General features: G+C 36.0%; 1 protein-coding gene across 5 annotated transcripts in view; it reads left to right on the top strand.

Annotated features, from left to right (window-relative positions):
- Dhc98D (Dynein heavy chain at 89D) overlaps positions 1 to 21,888 on the top strand; it is a 608,487-nt gene that overhangs the window by 271,081 nt on the left and 315,518 nt on the right. For all 5 annotated transcript variants that reach the window (XM_081742517.1, XM_081742516.1, XM_081742518.1 and 2 more), the window contains exons 38-39: positions 10,995 to 11,167; positions 13,477 to 13,642. In XM_081742517.1, coding sequence (XP_081598643.1) covers positions 10,995 to 11,167; positions 13,477 to 13,642 — 339 coding nt within the window. The remainder of the gene's footprint in view (positions 1 to 10,994; positions 11,168 to 13,476; positions 13,643 to 21,888) is intronic.

Genomic DNA, 21,888 nt, shown 5'->3' on the forward strand with positions numbered 1-21,888 from the left:
TCGCTGACGGAAAACGCTGTTTCAACTGTTTCCAAACTCCCCAATCCATTAAACAGAGATCAGCTCCTGTGTCTATTGTAGCAGTTAATTGTAAGCCTCCAATGGTTCCTTTTACTACAGGGGTCGTGGAAAAATAGCGGTTTTCTTCAGAGTCATTTGATTCTTCTTCTACTACAAATTTAATGTCAAATTTCAGAAATAAATCTATGTCTGGTTCTAAGTCTAAATTATTGTTAGACATTTGGATTTTGACTATTTCGGAATTTTGAATGGGGTCTACTGAATCTCCGCAACTACCTTCCCCCATTTTACAAGATGGTTGCGGCTTTAGTTTGACGTCTTGACCCTTGTCTCTTGGTCATTATCGCGGGTCACTATTCGCAACTCATTCTCTGGACGACCATGGGCATTACTGTTACTAGTGTTGTTCCTATGATCTATGGTATTAGTGTATCCACCTCTACCACGTCTACTATTACCGCGTCTGTTAACAGCTCCACGATACTCACTGTTATTAACATTTTGATTAGAATTTGGCCTGTGATACGGCTGATGAGAAATTGATCTATATCTGTTAAACCATCTCGGTCCACCATTCTGGTGTCCCGACTCAAACACGCGAGGATATCTATAACCTGTCTGAGTGTAACTCAAAAAGTCAGTCTGGCAGCTCGTGTTAACGTGTGTTTGTACAGGATTGTTCGCTTTCACGTGCCTGGCAAAGTACTTCCTTGGGGGAGGTCGAGCATCGTGTCCATATCGCGACGCTCCGGACAACGCACCGATTCGTGCGACGAGTTCATTCACGTCCTGGCATAAATGAGCTGCAATGGCTCTGGATTCTTCGGGCGGAAGACACCCAATTACAATGTCAATAATTTCGGCATTGCTTGGTTCATTAGTGATACTATAATAGCGTTCTATAATATTCCAGGAGAAATCGAGCAACGACGCATACTTTGTTTTATCGTATCGTGTAGATTGCAACGCTTTCTTCTGTGCGCGTTCAATCTGGTCATTGCAATAAGTCTCTTTAAACAGCACCAGAAAATCAGAGTACGTTCGCATTCTGTGTCGATTTGCCTGCATCCATGCAGCCGCATACGACGATAGACAACGCTCCGCAGTTTGTAATTTCTCGTAATCAGTGAACGGATACATATCCATACACTGTTGCAACCGTTTTAGAAAAGTTTTTGGAATACCAGATGAAGTGTTGCCATCGAACTTAGGAAATCGATCAATGTCTCCCATTTTTACTTTAGTACTCATGTACGTTTGCATGGGTGCATGCACATTCGGTACTGACGTGTAATTATTGAATATAGGCGTTGGAATAGGATACTGAGCCGAACGAGTAGTACTAATACCGCTCGTCCAGGGATACCCGGCAGAAACAACACAGCCAACCCCAGAAGGATACGCCCCGCGATCCGATCCGACACCACCCACGGCCGAACCTCCGGACCATGAGGGAGCCAGACCACTCAGCGGCAAATTCAACTTAAATGGAGACGAATGAGGAATATTTAAACTGGGTACTGTGCTGGTTACAGTACTAAACTGTGGAAGTGTATTTACAACTGTATTCGTTATGGAAGAGCTTACCACTGGCATTGGTAATTTGATAGTTCCTTCGGAAGTAGACTCTTCCAAAATAGTGCTCAAAGGAATACGCGGACAAGCCGGTTCAGGAACTTGTTTAACGAAAGTGTCCGTTCCTACAGTAGGCTCTGGGTCTAGTGGCCTACTGATATTACTGATCGACTGTTCATCGCACTTATTCTGCAGCACGGTCAACTGACTCCGTATTTTCTCGTTGATCTCACTTACAGAGTCCATTTTTACTTTCAATTCTGTAAGAGCCTCTTTGTTCAAATTTACCTGCGAATCTAATTTTTGAATCTTACCTGGGACCGAGTGTGAAACTACTTCTACATCTCGTACACGTTTTTCCAATTGGGAAGTTTCATTTTCAACTTCCAGGATTACACTATCTAGTCTTTTTACCTCGCTCCTAAGTTCACCCTGTATTTCCAATTTCATGTTTCTCATGTCCTCAGTCAATCGGTTCACCGAATTACCCAATTCTTTTCTCAAATCCATCATTTCTACCTTATTTTCATCGAACCCTTTCTTCATTTCCTTATTCATCTTATTCATTTCGGATTTTAGCATTTCATTTATCGCTGCCAACATCGTTTGCATGTCGACAGGTGACTGGCTTGAATTTCCGACGGCGTCACCGTCTTCTGAATTCCCATTTCCGTCTTTACCGTTTACCAGCTCTACCTCATTTCGAGTAGATTCGGCAGTTACTTTACCCAATTCAAAGTCTGCGTCTACTTGTTCAGACGTTTTCATTAATTCTGAGCTATGATCAGGGAGCTTTTCCCTACATTTGGGACATGTCCAGTTGGAATCTTTTGCCAATTGTTCCTCCCTTTCCTCCGTATCAGAGTACTGTAAACATTGGAAGTGGTACCAATTGGGACATTTGGTACATTCTACTTTCCTTTGGGGTTCTTCATATGTTTGGTTGCACTGGCAACACAAAGTATTCGAGGAGTCTCCACCCCCCACTATATTATTCGAATTTGCCATGTTATCGTTAAACATTTACACACATAGAAAATAACTTACAAATAAACACAAAATATACACTCCAAATATAAATTAATTCTTTGCATAGGCCCTTCGGGTTAAATATAGTTCTTCGGCGTTATTTACTTACTTTTACTTCCTCCACTTTTAAATTATTGTTGCTTATTAACCACCCTTAAAACAAAACAATGAGGTGTTGCTAGCGGTTCTATCAACTTGAAGGTTTGCTTTCAAATCATGAACAATTCTGATGTAAGCAGATAATACGTGCTCAATGATATTTTCATCACTATAGCTACGAATCTTTAGACACAGAAGCCAAAAGTTGAAATACATTGTCTAGTCACTGACTTATCCGAAAACTGCCGTAGTGTTTTTAGTAACTTGGTTACTATGGTGACACTTGTCCTGTCACTTGGGCGCCAAAAATTGAAACCCCCAACTACGTCACTCCTCCTACATTCTGGTTATAATTTGTTTTGTTGGTCGCCAAGGCAATTGTAATAAGCCTAACGGATTTAAATGATTTATGAAGGTATTAAAGTTTTAAAAGGCAATGGACTTCCGAAATTATATTTTATTTTCTTTTAGTTATATGACCGTGTCCAGAACGGAGGATGAGGACGAGTGGTTTTCAATTTAAAAAGAATGACACGAAATTACCTTTTCTAAGGTAATTCCATGCTATTGTTTGCTTGTAGTATCAGAAATTCGAAGTTAACAGTAAATTGGAACTAGGCCGATTCATATTCAATTACGCCGAATAATTGAATATGAACCGAAACCCTCCTTGGTAAGCTGCGAATTGATATGAATGTACTAATCGTATTTCAGAGTGACTTTCTAATTAAATGGTACCGTTAACTTAAATTACCGTATTCATTATATTCTTCTATCATGATGATGCACCACCTCATGTTTTATTCATTAGGCTTTTGATGGTAACTCTGTTAAACGTTGATATTTATGGATTTCCAAGTTTAAAGTAATTCTGTTGACTTATCATAGATTACTAGTATCACACCAAAACTATCTTATTACATATTCCTAAATTATACTAAACACTAAAGTCAAAAGTCAGGTACTACTCACTACTAATACATGTTAAATCAAATAATTCAATTCCACAAAACATTTTAATAAACGAAATATTCATTTTAACATACAGAAAAAGATTGGAAGAAAAGAAAAAAATGTATAACAGAATATAATAAAATTCGAAAGCAAGATTTTATAATTTTATCATTCGCAAAACAGATTTAACTAATAAGTTTTAAGAAATCGGTATTACATTTGAGATTATTAAAGTATCCAACACATCGGTAACCAAATTATTAAAACATAAGTGAAATTAATATAAATAGATATATTACACATTTTAGAAGTTGCATAGCGTTTGCATATGTGAAATTTAATAAGCATGTCTAGAAAAAGAAACAAAATCTGTTTTTTAGCTTCACTATCAGTGTGGCATTACGATTGATACTATACGAAGAATAGTTGATAATAAAACGTCCAATAGTGAACCACTTCCTTTAAGATATTTGAAAGGGTTTCAAGTTAGCAAAGTAACGAAAAATAATAAAACAAAATTCTTGAAGAGGTTAGAAGTAATTAGAACGTTGAGTCTCTTCGCTCACATCCACTTAAAACTTAAATCGTTGGATAAAAAATCTATATCGGGTCCTATGTCGATTAGATTGTAGTTCAAAATTTCACTAAGAGTACACAGCACACTTTCGTAATTGTATATATATATATATTTCCCTGCTTCTGATCAGCGCTTCAACTGATCTGCTTGAAGGAACCTTATCGGTTTACTTATACGTATCATACCTGAAGAAAATTTGATTTCCACACAGAAATCATAAGTCTCATCCGGGAATAGCATAATTAGTCATTATGAGGAATTTTAAATGATGGATTGTAGTCTAATATTTTACTGCTTCCACTTAACATAACGATCGCAAAAACTTCTTAGATACATATATATTTGGGACAGCTTCTTAACTTTGATTTCACTAAGTTGAAAAAAAAAATTATAATTTGGTATTCCTGAGTGCTTGGTTTATACTGTTACTATATTACTTGCCATCACTGATTTTTGAAATCACTATTTCACTGAGAAGTTGATGCATAACTATATCTCTTCACCCAATTTACAAAATTTTAACAGTATTGAATGATACGTATACACAAATATCGTACTATGAATTGTATTAAAATCAGCAAATATATATTAAAAAAAAAAGGTCAAACAAAATATGGCTAGCACCCCAGATGGCAATTCGAACAATGTACTGGTAGGTCGAGACTCGACAAAAATCATGTAGAATCGGTAAATACAGGGTTAACTTTACATTTCTTTACTTATTTCAAATATTTCGTAATGATTAATTATATATGTTTCATCTTAACGTTACAATTCCCTGTAATCATATAATATATGCATCACAATTCAATTTTATTTTCAACCCCCTTTCCATTGCGTACAACATATTTATATAGAATGCTCTGTGGCGCTAGGAAGCTTTACTTCATTATATATGTTACAAAATGACTTTGGGTGAACAAAATTATTAAAACAAGGCTACTTCAAAATTAGGTATATGAGTAAAAGAAAAAAAAAAGCATAGTATTTGTAAGAACAATAATTTTCTCTAAATGCATTCAAATGTATCGACAACTGTAACAAGTTTGAGGGGAGAGAACAAAATCAGGTTTTATATTGTAATTCTTCCTACACAGAATGGGTATTTGCACTCAGCTCGACGAGGAAATACGATGTCAGTTAAGTTATATCGCAAGAAACCGGAAAGGAAAAAAAAAAACAAGTGTATTGAAATGTTAATCTGCCACAGAATAACCCAGCTCGCCATATCCAGACACACGACCGAAGAAGGTAGCAGATAGGCCCGAAACGTAATCATTGAGTATAATATATATGTTGTGTACAATACAAACCAATGTATAAACAGAAAAAAAAAAAAAAAGTTAACAACCACTACGAATTGACGCTCAAACTTTTATATAGATATATTAACATGTTTAGGGAAAATAGGGGGATATTAAAAATAAAGAGATAGTTTAGAACAAGAAAAAGTCAGGAGTCAAAAGAAATTCAGTCAAAGTTACTTAGTTGAGAGTAAACGAAACTGCGAGTCGGTTTTTTTTTTTTCAAAACTTAGCAACTATTTTAAATGCCAAATATATTTTCCCCTACTCCAAAAATATCGCTAGCATTAATTTAGACAATTTCCCAACTCGTAGTCCTCGTTAATCCTCAACACATGCATAAGTTTCAAGGTATGAAGAAGAAGTAAGAAGTGGACATTGTTAGTTTCCCACACTAAAAAAAAAAAAAAAAAAAACATCTAAACATTCGCTGAATATCCAAACTATTTCATAAACTCCGAACGAATACCGCCCCCAAATATCGGGCGGATTGAAAGGTCCCGACATGACCGCTGGAATTGCTGTGTCCTAGCATGGAAAACCAAGAGAAAACACCCTAGGCGTTACCCTTAGGTTCCCCGCGCTCTAGTCGCTGTAATCTGCCAGAAACGTCCATATCGGTTACGGCCGACTACATCGGAAGGTTGGGTTTGCCTGTTTAATTTTGGAATATTCTAAAAAAAAAAAAAAAAAAAGTGGTAGTTTTAAATGTCCGTAGAAGACAGGAAAATAGTAAAGCACTGACTCCAATCTAAGAAAATAATAAGAAATAATAATAATACTTCAAAATTCCGACATTTTTTGAAGAAAACTGCCAAAATCCCAAAATGAGCTCACAAAGACATGCTCGCTACAGACATGCGCCGCGTTTCTAGAACGTAAGAGGAAAAAGGGAGCGGCGTGTTATCTTATGGTAGTGGTAAGTCAATAATAAAGTTTGAACATCATCTCTATCGATTTTCTCCTTGCATTTAACAGATTCCGAAAGTACGAAAACGAAATCGCGGAAAACAACAAAATTTGCATCCTCCCAAATCAACACACACACACACATACAACACGTCTACTGCACGCCAGAAGCACACCACGCAAGTCAGCCGCTCGGAATAATGTTTGGACTTCGGGATAAAATATTTCTTTGCCGTTCGTCAGAGAATAAAGACCATAACTTTCATAAAACAGTTTTAGTTGACCATCCGCATTAGTGAAATGATATCATGGACTTGTGCCTAAAGAAAGTGGTAGGGTAAAAAAAAAAATCCATATACATGAAGTGTATATACTGATGAAACCTACTTTGACAGTATATCTGAACAATTGTCAGTTGTTCAATTAAGAAAGTTCACTATTATGCTGTTGGTTTCTACCTAAAATCTAAATTTCCTTCACTGCAACTTCTTACCTAATTCAACTAAATAAGCTTCCTTTCCCAACGCGTACCGAATTATTCAATTTTGTCAGCAACAAATACAGTTACCGCAAGACGCCGAAATATCACACGCACTCATCATTACACATGTACTTCCATTAATCGTGGCCTATACTCAAAATACCATGGGGTCTTTATCAATATTCTTATAAATTATCATTGGTGTTGGGCCCAAGAGTCTCTCACTTGTCGATAAAACATTTATATTTATATTTATTTATTTATATTAGTATTACATTACGTTACGGCCACAACACGGTCAAACACATTTTGACTTTATTTACTTTTACACCTATAGACCGCCACGAAACTATACTTTTTTTTTTAATGTGAGTAAATGTTAGCCAGGTAAGTGACATGGCTAACATTTACAACACGAAAACACGCTCTCACTTTTCTGCAGTCTTGAAATAACTGGATTTGCTTTAACTGGATTTGCTTGAAATAACTGAATAATACTCACTCCCAACACATTAGGCTTAAATTTCTACATGAAATTACCAACAGCATATCAAGATTAAAACTTCATATTTAAAATAACCCAAGACCACTTTTTTGTTGTTGTTGTTGTTGTTGTTGTTGTTGTTGAAGCGTATAACTGCATATTAGTAGCTACTTATCAAACTCGCCGCAGGAGTTTGGTGAAAATGGTTCTATTGAAACAAAACACTAACATTGAGCGAAGGGTAACAGATGGCACCCTAGTCGACACAGTAGACAACGATAATGCATCCCTTGCACCTGACAATAAAATTTGCACTTTCATACGTATATTTTCACTAAATGGATGTCATGGACTGAATCAAATTTACGAAAATTATCGAAAAACACTCGCGGCATAATTATTTTAGTCTTGAAATTATTTAAAAGAAATGAGGTTAAACAAAACAAATAAATAATAAGTAAATACTCTAATCAATACTACATATCATGGACCTGACCTTGACCTTTACTACGACTAAATCACACAATACATTAACTAAAATCAACAATTATATATTTTCGGTGTGATACTTAACTACGGTGGAACTCTTGCCTATTGTGGATTGTTAAATTTTGTTTTGATATAGCTCGGTTTGCAAAGCAATGGTCAATTTCTACACCGAGTGGAGGGGAATATTGATAACAATGGTTATAAAATCACATATTACAAGTTTAAGACATCTGCAGAGATCAGTCAAGGATCTCTGGCAGATGCCTCGCCGAAAGAACTACATTTTTGTACCCTGGTGGGCCACCCTTACTTAACTTGACATTATGTTATTGTTTACGACACAGAATTTCCAGGGGGCTGCCATGATAAAAGAAAAACAATACTACGTTTTATATAAGAAACGACAAAATGTTACTTTTATTGGGTGAACATACCTACAATAACTTTTCACTATTTCTTTTCACTGCTGAAAATTCTGGATTTATAATTTAAGAATGGATGATTCCAGTCACTGCAAACATGGCTGCCCACATGACTATTGTTGTCGTTACTTTCGATTGTTAGTTTGTTACTAAATCTTCAAAGTTTTGATGTCGGAATTTCACTTAATTATTATTGTTTCCTACCTCTGTTAATCTTCTGTAATAGTCGTTGAGATGGAGCAGTAAGAATATATATTTTTATTCAATTTATTTCCTCACATTCGTTGGCCCTCCTGTGCTCACAAAGGTTCTTCAAGAAAAGACGCTAACATCACAGATTTAGCGGTCTTTGTAAACTATCATCCAATCGTTTAAAGGCAAAATGCCAATAGGACCTATAACAATCAAGGTAGAGATGGAAGCGAACTACAGGAAACCGTTCTAGCGCATCTCATTGGATGAGATGGTCCCTATCTTTACAAATTATTTTCCTTCCTTCCCGTGATTTATATTATTTGTTTATAGTCATTTATTTTACTTAAATAGAAATTTTAATGTCTAAACTAAAGAGATGAGAAGGTGGTCATTAAAGAAGCAGTGGCGGAGAAAGAATTTAAAAAGGGGAATAAATATATTTTAATTTTAATTAAAATTTAACAGGGATATAGAAAAATACATGTATAATTGTAATAATATTTTAGATTATTACAAGTACACGAAATGCTTTCCTGTCTTCATTTGCTGCCATCTTGTGTTACTCTTATACTAGCGGCAAGCTACGCAACTAATACATCAGCTTTGCCAGATAATAAAAACTTTTTGAGTTTCTCTTTCATTTGATATCACTTTCATGAATGCATCTTTAGAAACTTGAGTTATTAAAATTCGTAAACGGGAAAATCATTTTGAATAGTCCTTTGTATGTATGTATGTATGTATGTATGCATGTATGTATGTATGCATGTATGTATGTATGTATGTATGTATGTATGCATGTATGTATGCATGTATGTATGTATGTATGCATGTATGTATGTATGTATGTATGTATGTATGTATGTATGTATGTATGCATGTATGTATGTATGTATGCATGTATGTATGTATGCATGTATGTATGCATGTATGTATGTATGTATGCATGTATGTATGCATGTATGTATGTATGTATGCATGTATGTATGTATGCATGTATATATGTATGCATGTATGCATGTATGTATGTATGTATGCATGTATGTATGTATGTATGCTTGTATGTATGTATGCATGTATGTATGTATGCATGTATGTATGCATGTATGTATGTATGTATGCTTGTATGTATGTATGCATGTATGTATGTATGCATGTATGTATGTATGTATGTATGTATGTATTCATGTATGTATGTATGTATTCATGTATGTATGTATGTATGTATGTATGTATGTATGTATGTATGTATGCATGTATGCATGTATGTATGTATGTATGTATGTATGTATGTATGCATGTATGCATGTATGTATGCATGTATGTATGTATGTATGCATGTATGTATGTATGCATGTATATATGTATGTATGTATGCATGTATGTATGATGTATGTATGTATGATGTATGTGTGTATGTATGTATGCATGTATGTATGTATGTATGCATGCATGTATGCATGTATGTATGTATGTATGTATGCATGTATGTATGCATGCATGTATGCATGTATATATGCATGTATGCATGTATGTATGCATGTATGCATGTATGTATGTATGTGTGTATGTATGCATGCATGTATGTATGTATGTATGTATGTATGCACGTATGTATGTATGTATGTATGTATGTAGGTATGTATGTATGTATGCACGTATGTATGTATGTATGTATGTGTGCGTGTGTGTGTGTGTGTGTGTGTTGGATGTTCTAAAATGACGCCCACGTACAACTAAGCGCTATTCTACAGGTCAAAATAAAGCCACAATGTTATATAATGGTATACCCTCCGGAGTCTCCTTGAGCAGCCATAAATAATCAAAAATTTCACTATGTGCCAATATCGTAGGTCAACTTGAAACCATTTGCGTTGCTCTACGAATCCATCAACCAGTTTCATCGATTATTGTGCTAATTGGTACTATTATCAACGTCTGTTTACTTTAACTTCCATCTCAAAAGAAGTATTTGATGGATTGGTAATCTACTTTTTTTTAAATCTGCGCCGTTGCCACATAGTGGAATTCTCATCTCCAGACGAGAACCCGAAGGGTATATAGTTCTATATATTTTTCCTTTATTTTGACTTGTAGAATGGTGTTATGTAGTCCGTGGGTGCTATTTTTAGAACACACAGATATATAGGAATGCATGCTCGGATTATAAATGTAAGACTAATAAATCGCTTAGTTTTGGATTATGTGACCACATGCATAGTGTATCAGGATCTCTTGATGACCAATATACGAAGAAAAATTTCTTTATAATAATTAATTAAACGTACTGAACATTCATCACTGCTGCAACACACAAGGTTAGTATTGTGTTAACGTTTTTATATTTATTATATATAGAGAAGAATCTTATTCTTTTTTAAAACCTGTTATTTTCATCATCCCCGTTTTCTGTGTACGTTTGCTAACGAAATAAATTATTTTTCTTTCTTTTTAGGTTCTAGCCAAGAAAATGACTGTGCTGTATAAGTTGTCCAGGGAACAACTGTCTAAACAACACCATTATGACTTTGGCTTGCGAGCTCAGAAATCAGTGCTAACAATGGCTGGGGAATTAAAACGTGGATCTCCTAATTATGCTGAAGATCTAGTTTTGATGCGAGCCTTGAGGTATTAATTACATATTTAATAATAGTAATTTAACAGATAAATACTGAAGAATGATTTGTTACTTATCTTGATGCATTCTCGATATCTCACCACGTGTCACATTCACGATAGCTACGCAGTGAAATGAACTTTCCACAAGTTGGCGAAGGATTATAGTAGTAGTAGGAGCGGACGTATGGCTAATCGAGTCATCCAACAAAAATTGGGGTGCCTTGACCAGGGGTCAATGACCTAGGATTACGTAAGACCACCTCCTCTAAATTTTGACAGAGGTACCTTGGCTGACCCCTAAATTTTGGTAAAGGTATATAGGACCCCTTTTTTTAAATTTTGGAAATTGCCAAATTTAAAAATTTGGTACGATAGTGTAGCACCGGAGTATGTACCTCTGTGAGTTTGGGTGGTCTATCTCGTTCCCTTTGTTGGGTAAAAACTTGTCAAAAATTCAAATTCCGTAGGCTTTGTACCTATTTATCCTATATGATGAAGATTTATTACCTTCTATGGCTATATGGATGAATATAGGGGTCCAGTTCCTTTCATAAGACATGGGTACTTTGGACGGTTACGTAGGAATTGTCAGAAAATGAAAGGTAAATGTTTTCTAGGAACCAAATATATTCCTCGTAAATTTGAGTGGTCCATCTTATTTCCTTTTATGGGTATAAAATTGCCCCAAAAATTAAAATTTTGAGGTTTTTGACCTTGTTTATTATGCTGTTTGGAGTGTTTATCACGATATGTAATATATAGTTGAGTATAGGAGCCCATTTCCTTTCATAAGACGTGGAAACATTGACACATTCCTTTCAAAATTAGGGAGGGGTATATTGACCTACCCTTAAATTTGAAATGAAAATGAAATCTTTAAGTTTTACGTCCCACGATTATGCCGGCTAGGCTAAAGGAGACTGTGATTGATGAGAAATGAATGAAGTGGTGGAATGAAGAAAGTGGCAGGAAATGGGAGAACCCCGAGAAAACCACGCACACGGTGTTTGTCGACCACAAAGTTCACTTGGCGCTGGCTGGGATCGAACCAAGCAAGGCCTTAAATTTGAGAAGTGTTAAAAAATAAAATTAGGTAAATGTTCTCTAGGACCCAAATATACATTTCTCTAAATTTGATTGGTCCTGGTTATCCCCTCCTATGGGTAAAAAAAAAAAAAAAAAAAATGCCAAAAATATAAACATAAGCAATATGTCTTAGCACGTAGTAGGTAATTGACCTCATTTATCCTCTTTGATAAAGTTTTATCATGTTATGTGGCTGAATGCAATGGTCCATTCTCTTTTACAAGACATGTGTACATTGATATATTCTTTTCAAATTTTGGAAGGGTATCTTGGTCCATCTCTTAAATTTGGGCATTATCAAAAAACAAATTTTAATAAATGTTCTCTAGGATCAAATATATACCAGTGTAAATTTGGTTAGCTCTGCTTATTCACTTCTAATGGTAAAAAAATGCATTTGGAGCTCAACCCAAATGCTAATTATGTTCAAAAATTAATTTCAAATGTTTCAGCCGTTTTGCCATGAAAAGACAACATACAGAGTTGATAGTTGATAGTTTTTTTTGTTTGTTTGTTTGTATATAGATATATTAAAGTAAGTGCTATACAAAATGAATTTACATTTGGTTTGTGTATATTGTAAACTAGCAGCGTTCACCCCGCTTCGCTGCGGTCACCCCGGAACGCAATAAACTTTGTTACTTAGATAATTTTTACTTTTTCGCTTTCAAGTGATATGATAAAAACCATAGAAGATTGCAGTAAATCTTAACATTATATCGCCTGTCATTTATGTTAACCCGCCCCGCTTCGCTGCGGTCATCCCGGTGCTGGCATATTGTAAAAGTGTCTGTAAAAATAAGCAAATCAATTAAAAAATTTTAAACAGAAGATTCAAGCTATTTTCCGCTGTATATCGCCTGTCATTTATGTTAACCCGCCGAGTGACACGGTCATGCGGGTTGCATATAAATACGTTTATTTTTACCTATGATGAACTAATAACAAAGGATTTGTACGTTATGGACACTTGAATGGTCAATTATCTCAAGACACTGGTAATTAAAAATTAAAGTGATATGATAAAAACCATCTAGGGTCCAAATCCTAATAACCCCCCAAAAATGAAAGAAATTGGTTCAGCCGTATTAGCGTGATGAGCGGACAAAATTTTGTACGTTCTCTTTTATATATATAGATGATACGTATTCATCTGAAGACTGATATTTCAGATATTTAGAAATATTAATATTTTGGCTTCGTTCTGATTTAATTTTCTTCTTTTTTCACAGAGACATGAATCTACCGAAGTTTGTGTACGATGATGTGCCTTTATTTAAAGGTTTGATTGCTGACCTGTTTCCAGGCTTGGATTGTCCTCGAGTACGATACCCATCGTTCAATGATGCCGTAGAGAAAGCGCTTGAAGATGCACGCTACGAGGTTCTTCCTGTGCAGGTAAGAATACTGTACTCTTTGAATTAGCAATTATTTAAAGTAATAGTAACGCCTGCATTTACATGTTTCCGCAAACATGCTTTCAAATTAAGCAGGTGGCCAACTCATCACGTTTTCTGTGCCTTTCAATCGAAGACAATGCAGAAGTTAGCTAGAATAATTTTGCTGTGTTGTATGCACTTTCTTAAAATACATAAAACGATAATCATGCCTGTTGTTCTGTATGGTTGCGAAACATGGTTGCTTACTCTGAGAGAAGAACATAGACTGAAAGTATTTGAGAACAAGATCCTGAGACGAATATTCGGACCCAAGAGAAACTGGAATGGAAAATGGCGAGAACTTCATAACGAGGAACTACATAATTTATACGGTTTACCAAACATTTTCTAGGAGGCTGAGATGGGTAGGTCATGTAGCTAGAATGGAAGAAAGTAGGAACGCTTTCAAAGTCTCGACTGGAAGACCAATCGGAATACGACCATTAGGAAGACCTAGGCGCAGATGGGTGGACAATATTAAGATGGATCTCTCAGAGATAGGAATACAAAGTAGAAATGGATCCAGTTGGTTAAGGATAGAAGTCAGTGGAGAGCTTTTGTGAACGCGGCATTGAACCTCTGGGTTCCATAAGCCATAGAATTAGTTAGTTAGTTTTAGTTAATATGCACTTTCTTATTTGTACAGTTTTCGATATTTCTACTTTTTCTGCCCGAACTAGAATGAGATGTAGATTGCCCGTACATGGACTTCCTCGAGAGATTCTTTTTCCCTCCACTTTACTCAGATGCAATCTTCCAGTGACATTAGTCAGCTCTAGTATGAAGAGTCTCTGGTTTAATCATAGATTATGTGGGTTATTTTTAACAATAGCATGTCTTTGAATGTGCTCGGGATTCTCCCGTTCCCGTACATTGTCTTCATTGTACCAATTCTTGCATCATTATTTGCGTGCACATAGTCCCGGGTTCGATTCTCGGTGGGAGAGCATTGAAATTTGAACGCTTTACGGTGATTTGGATTCTACTTAAAACTGTAGGTTTATGCCTCGTATATCTTCAGTACGGATGAAGGACATTAAAGTTCAAGAAACAAACTAAGTCTATGACCTATGAACCCGTTCACAAAAGCTCTCCATTGACTTATTTCCTCAGCCAACTGGATCCAGTTTTTACTTTACACTCCTATTTCTGCAAGATCTATCTTAATATTGTTCTCCCATCTTTGTCTAGATCTTCCTATTGCTCGTTTTCCGATTGAATTTCCAGTTAAAACTGTGAAAATATTCCTATTTTCTTCCATTCTACCTACATGATCTACCCACCTGAGCCTCCTAGACTTGATGACCGTAACTGTTTGTTAAACGGTATAAATTACGCAGTTCGTCATTATAAAGTTTCCGCCATCCTCCATTCGCGGTTCCTCTTTGTTCCGAATATTCGTCTAAGAATTTTATTTTCAAATACTTTCAGTCTGCAGTCATCCTTCAGAATAAACGACCATCTTTCCTAACCACACAGCACAAGAGGCATGTTATCGTTTTATATATTTTAAGCTTCAAATTCCTTGACAGGATTCGTGACAACAAAAGATTTTGAACTGAGTAGTAACACGAATTTTCTGCTTTTAGTCGGCATTTAATTTCTGCGTGAATATGGTTATGGTCTGTTAACATCGATCCTAGATATTTGAAAGTATCTACTTTGTCGAAAGTATTATTTGATATTTTGATGCATCCATAATTTGCGGCAAACTTCCATATATTACGATCCCTGCAGACTTCCATGTATTTAATTCTCTCTACGTTTATTTCCAAGCTTATGCCCCTACAAGCGTTTAATAAGACGTCTGCCTTGTTTTCTATTGTTCTCCCTTTAACCTCTATTATAATTACGTCGTCAGCATACGCCATAACCTGGTGAACACTACGCTAGGCCCTGGTTGCTGTCTTTGATTTTGCTTGTAGCGTACTCCAGAACAAAGGTTGAATAATAATGGCGACAACGCATCTCCTTGTTTCAGACCATTCTCGACGTGAAAGCTCGTGGACAAGAATTTTCCTACCCGAACTTTACTTTGGGATTCATTTAATCATATCTTAATTAATATAACTAGCTTTTTTGGTATTCCAAATTCTGTAAGAATGTTGTACAATGCATCCCTTCTAACCGAGCCATAGACCTTTCTAAAATCAAATAATAATTGATGTACCGAAATATCGTTTTTGCATTTCTTTTCGAGTGTTTGTCTAATGGTAATTATCAGGTCGTTGGTTGATCGATTTCGCCGAAATCCGCACTGATATCTCCAATAATTTCATCTGCATGTGGGGTCAATCTTGCTAATAAAATGATTGAAAGAATTTTATAGGATGTTAATAGAAGAGAAATACCTCGATAATTATTAAAATCGGTTTTGTCGCCTTTCTTGTGAATTGCAACAGTGATTGATTGTTTCTACTCTTGTAGCAATTCCTCCTTTTTTAAATAAGGAGAATTAGTTTGTGTATTTTGTTTCACAATTTTTCCCTCCAGCTAAAATTAACTCAGTCGGAATTTCGTCTATACCTCTAGATTTGTGTTTCTTTAATTTCTTTATAGCGATTTCTACTTCTTTTCGGTTAGACTCTGGAATATATGGCTCTACTCTCCGTTTTCCTTTCTCCACGAACATTAGTTTTTTGGCATTGTGTTAAGCAAATCGCCAAAGAAATATTTCCATCTGTTCAAAATACTATATATATATCAGTGAAAATTATTCCATCGACCTTCTTTAACCTGTTAACTAGGGAGATTCTGAATCAGAAAGTTGCATTTGAATGGGGAATAAATTTGTTAAAAATACGTATTATGAAATGAAATGAAATCTTTGAGTTTTACGTCCCACGAAAAATACGTATTAATTCGTCACGCTCAATACGAATCGTATTATGACGAACATAGTCGTCAGACTTCAAATACAAGCGAAATTCTCATGACGAGTTGAGTCATCATTGGCAGCTAAGAGGTTAATATATAAGCGCGAGGTTGATATCCTTTCTTAAATTCATTTATGCCCTTAAACATGTTTCTATTTTTTTTGTTTTTACTATTATTTTCAAGTTCATTAACTTTAGCTTTCAAAAAATCGCGTTTCTTTGTTCTAAAAGTTTTGGAAGTTTCCCGTCTGATGGCAACGAAATTTTGAGTACTGTAGTTATATTGTTCGGATTTTGTAGACCTGGCAGTTTTGCCTGCTTTTTCTTATCTGCTAGTTTAGTGCATTCCTGCTCGAACCATGATTTTTTTGTATGTATTTCCGCGTTCCCCATTTTTCTTTTGCTGAAATTTTAATGCTATCCCTAATTTCAATCCAAGTATCCTCAACACTGGTGCACTCCAAACCTTCTAAAGCCGAAAATCTATTCGAAACTTCAATCTAGTATTCTCTTCTCACCTGACTCTCCTCTAATCCGTTTTCAGATGTTGAATACTTCCTTTATTCAACGATAATCTCTCTCTTATTATTACTGCTTCCAGGTAGTGATCAGTGTCACAGTCAACTCTTCTGAACGACCGAACATCAATTATGCTAGACTGTCTTCTTCTTTCTATTAAATTGTGATCAATTTGATGATGTGTTTTTCCATCTGGTGGAAAGGTGGCCATTTTTCACTGGGCTCGCTCGCGCTCGCTTCTCTCAACTGAGCTCGCACTCACTCGGGCTCGCGCTCATCTCTCTGGACTGGGCTCGCACTCACTCGCGCTCGCGATCACTAGCGCTCGCGATCACTTTTTCCAACTGGGCTCGCGCTCACTCGCGCTCGCACTCACTAATCTTATCTGGGCTCGCACTCACTCTGGCTCGCGCTCATCTCTCTGGACTGGGCTCGCACTCACTCGCGCTCGCGCTCACCAGTCTCAACTGGACTCGCGATCACTTCTCCCAACTGGGCTCGCGATCATTCGCGCTCGCACTCACTAATCTTATCTGGGCTCGCGCTCATCTTTCTCGACTGAGCTCACACTCACTCGGGCTCGCGCTCATGTCTCTCGACTGGGCTCGCACTCACTCGCGCTCGCGATCACTTCTTCCAACTGGGCTCGCGCTCACTTCTGTCCACTGGGCTTGCACTCACCCGGACTCGCGCTCACTTGTCTCAACTGGACTTGCGATCACTAGCGCTCGCGATCACTTCTCCCAACTGGGCTCGCACTCACTCGGGCTCGCGCTCACTTCTCTCCAGTAGGTTTGCGCTCACCCGGGCTCACGCTCACTTGCCTTAATTGGGCTCGTGGGTATATGATGGGTATAAAGAAGTATTAAAATCTAGACTTTGACTAGCAGTAGGCCTAATTCAGTAGAAAATAGAGCTATTAATGCTATATATCAGTTGTCAGATATAAAAATAAAATAATAAAAATGTTGCAGGGTTTAATGTATTAAACGTGGGCGGACTTTGAGGAACTTGAAATAAAATGCTCCTGATATTTAAATCTGGGCTTTGACTACTAGTAGGCCTAGTTTCTCAATAGAAAATAGGCTATATGACTAACGTCATATAGGAGTTATCAGACATCAGAATAAAATATTAAGAGTGTTGCAGAGTTCAAGTCTTAAGGCTGTCATCACACTTGCAGACCAATACTCATTAAATGAATCTCTTTCTTATTTACTAAGATCAAAACAAGTTATGAAAAAAAAGCATAGTGTTAGTAAATAAGAAAGAAACTTGTTTGAGTGTTTGTCTGCAAGCACGACGGCAGCACTAAGAAGGAAAGCCTAAATATATCTGAGTATGATGATTTCGTAAAATAAAAAAAAAATAAAAAAATAAAATAAAATAAAAAATCACCAGTCCTGTTAGAAAACAAATTCTATTATGTAAGTACTCATGCCTTATCATGAAATTATTTTAATGCAGTTGACGAATTGTCAGGCTTATAAAAAAAAATTGGTTCGAAAATTTCCAGGGCGAAAATTATTCTTACTGTCGCCCATGGTTCACACATTAAACTTGCAACATCCCTATTTTATTCTGATATCTGATAACTGCTATACGACATTAGTAGCTTTACTTTCTACCGAGTTATTTGGCCTACTTATAATTGTAGTCAAAGGCTAGATTTTAATATTCAGGGCATTTTATTACAAGTTCCTCAAGGTCTGCCTACGTTTAATACAACGCAACTCCGCAACGTCCTTATTATTTTTTTTTTATACCTGATAGATAAGTCATATAAGATAGTAGCTCCATTTTCTGCTTAGGAAGTAACTAACACCTGAATTTCAATATTCGGTGAATTTTGTTACAAGTCCTTCAAGGAAGCTTATGTTTGCTATCGGTGAGCTTTTGTCCATCCCTGTAACATGAGACTGTCGGTGAGCTTTTTGCCGGTGAGCTTATGTCCAACACTCACATTACGCATAGATATCTCTTGTTTTTAACTAACACACAGATTCTTAGGTTTTAATTTTTTATTTATTTATATTTTTGTGAGAAGACAGCTTTAGAAGTAAAATTAGAAGTAGAAATTTAGGGAGACATTACAGGTATTCAACATTCGTGAAATTACAGAACTTATAATAACAAGAGCTAAACGTTTCCTGAAAATCTGCTAAACGATTGGTAAAGGAAGTAACAGGTTCTGATATCAGTGACTCTAAGTGTTTGTTAAAACCATTTTATAATAAAACAGCTACCTCTGCGGAAGCTAAAAGCAAACCAAAAGGTAAAGGGGAACTTTCTCTGATCCCTTTATATTGGTTTGAATGTAACACAACGAAACAATAGTACTTCAGAGGGTATTGCAATGTCAATGGTCTCATAAGCTCCAGTAATACTTGCAGGAGTTCCGGCCTATCCTACAGGGATGTGCTAATCAAAGCACTAAAAATTAGAGATTTTTGAGAAATTTTGGTAGTTTATACCTCCAGAGCAATAACTTATATATATAGAGAAGGAAAAGTAGAAAAATATTTCCTAAATTTTTTAAAATGTACTTTTAATCGGACGGGGCTTGTAAGAGAAGTAACACTGATAAAAATTAAAAGACTTTTTGTTGCTTCAAACTAAAAGAAGAAAACTTCCCTACTATATTAATTGTCGTATACAACAATCAGGGCCGGACTTCAGCGGATTGGACCGATTGTTCCCAGTCGGGTCCCGCGCTAGAGTGTAATCTACTATTCAGTGCCGTCTTAGCAGCATAATGTTCCCCTGTGGAAACCAGTGTGGCTCCTATGACTAAATTCTGCAAGTAATACATGCAATTAACACATTCTGCTCGCGGATCCCTCGGCCAAGTGACTGTTGGATGGCTCTGTTACTCTTGGCTTGTGAAATACTCACAATAACATATTGTAATACATGTACATCCATGAACATAAACAAGGGAGCGTATAGCCTGTTGGCCTCTATCTAGAATTTGAGGGAGTAAATAGTTTGATTTAAAAGCAATATTTTCTAAAGTTAATTCTGCAGTAGTTTCTTTATTTCTTTACGTTTCCAACTTCCGATGAAAAAATAGGCATATTAAGTGATATGACACCTCAATGAATACCAGGATGATATAGTCTTAATGCGATTTCTTTACTTGTTTTTCTGGAACCGGGAGTCCCACAATAGTGTTCCCATTCGGGCCTGCATCTTCTAAGTCCATTAGATTACTTTTACCCCTTACTTTGGAGCAAGAAAACTTTAAAATCTTTAAGTTTTACGTCCCACGGTTATGCCGGTTAGGCTAAAGGAGACGGTGATGATGAGTGATGAATGAAAGGGTGGAATGAAGAAAGTGGGAGGAAACGGGAGAACCCCGAGAAAACCCACGCACACGGTGTTTGTCCACCACAAAGTTCACTTGGCGGGGGCTGGGATCGAACCCGGGTCCCCAAGCACCAGAGGTGAACGCTCTACCACTGAGCCACCGCGGCCCCAAGAAAACTTTAATTTTTAAACTTTGTGACTTCCCTCAGGAGCAACCACTACTTTTAATTATGTATTTGAAAGCATATTGTCCTGCTAAAATACATTAAATATGAATATTTCTTAATTTAGGCCAAGTTTAAGAGTATTAAAACTGAAAATTTGAAAGTATGCGTTGATTATAGCCTGTATTTTGTTAAAACAACACCAAAGAAAATTAGAAGTTAATGAAAGCTCAATAAAGATGTTTATGAATGAAATTTACGTCATAACATCAGTTTGAGTAAGAAGTTATGTGCAATACTTTCGAAAATGGTAAGCATATTGTGGTTCTAGTTTTCAATTCATCTGTACATTTCCTTATGTATATTAAAAGTCGGTTCTTTAATGGCGTAACATAACGGAAAAATAGAACTTATATAAAATAAGGTAATAATAAGAACTGCGTTAAAAGAGGAAATGTAATTATGTCAATTTACGAAGCTATCGTGAAATTTAGAATGTTTTGTGTTTATTTGTTTGGAGCTTAATATTCTTTTTCATCAGTGAGGTTATATGAGATCTCGCTCGTCTGGAAGATGAGAATACTTACCACTTATTCACAGTGAATCAATATGAATAAGTGCCTGGCAACCCTTAGATATTTCGTCAGGTGTGTGCTAATCTTCAAGGTAATAAGATTTGATAAATCCGCAATGAAAATATTGTCAAACATCAAAATCGAGTTGTAATCAGGGGTAAAAATTGATCTGAAAAGGTTGGGGAACGCATGACGTCATGTCATCCCTTGTGCCTATCTTTGTCCACTATATTTTTTAGGAAATGGAGGGACGCCATAGATATTTTTGGAAGTGGGAGATGACGTACCCCGTGTTTTCCTTCACTTTTAACTCTGGTTGCAACAAACGACACGCCATCGTTTGAGATAGCTTTCGAAAAAAGACTTTAATGAAAGGAGGTGTGTGTTTGTGTGATTTTTTTTTTTTTTTTTTGATGTTGAATTATTATCTTTCTTTTTTCTAATAGCCCATTGATTTATATGAGGAAGTATTTTTCTTTTAAATAGACGAAATTATACTCATTCAATTTTACTAATTTCTTCTTCTGGCTTATTTAAGGGTTCCTTGCTTTAAAAATATTCAATGTAATATTGTTTTAGTATTTATTTATATATATTAAAATTACATAATACAGTGGTTAAATTTCACATAGAATACATTTAAAGATCTCAAGAAGAAGTAGTCAGTAAAATTAACTGGCTGAAATTCTTTGTTTCCTCATATAAATTAATGGGCTGAATAACCATTATGATGCAAGTTATCAACATTCCTAAGAGCTACTC

The sequence above is a fragment of the Thermobia domestica genome, chromosome 16 (assembly GCF_964235325.1).
Source record: "Thermobia domestica chromosome 16, izTheDome1.hap1.1, whole genome shotgun sequence".
NCBI classification, from domain to species: Eukaryota; Metazoa; Arthropoda; class Insecta; order Zygentoma; family Lepismatidae; genus Thermobia; species Thermobia domestica.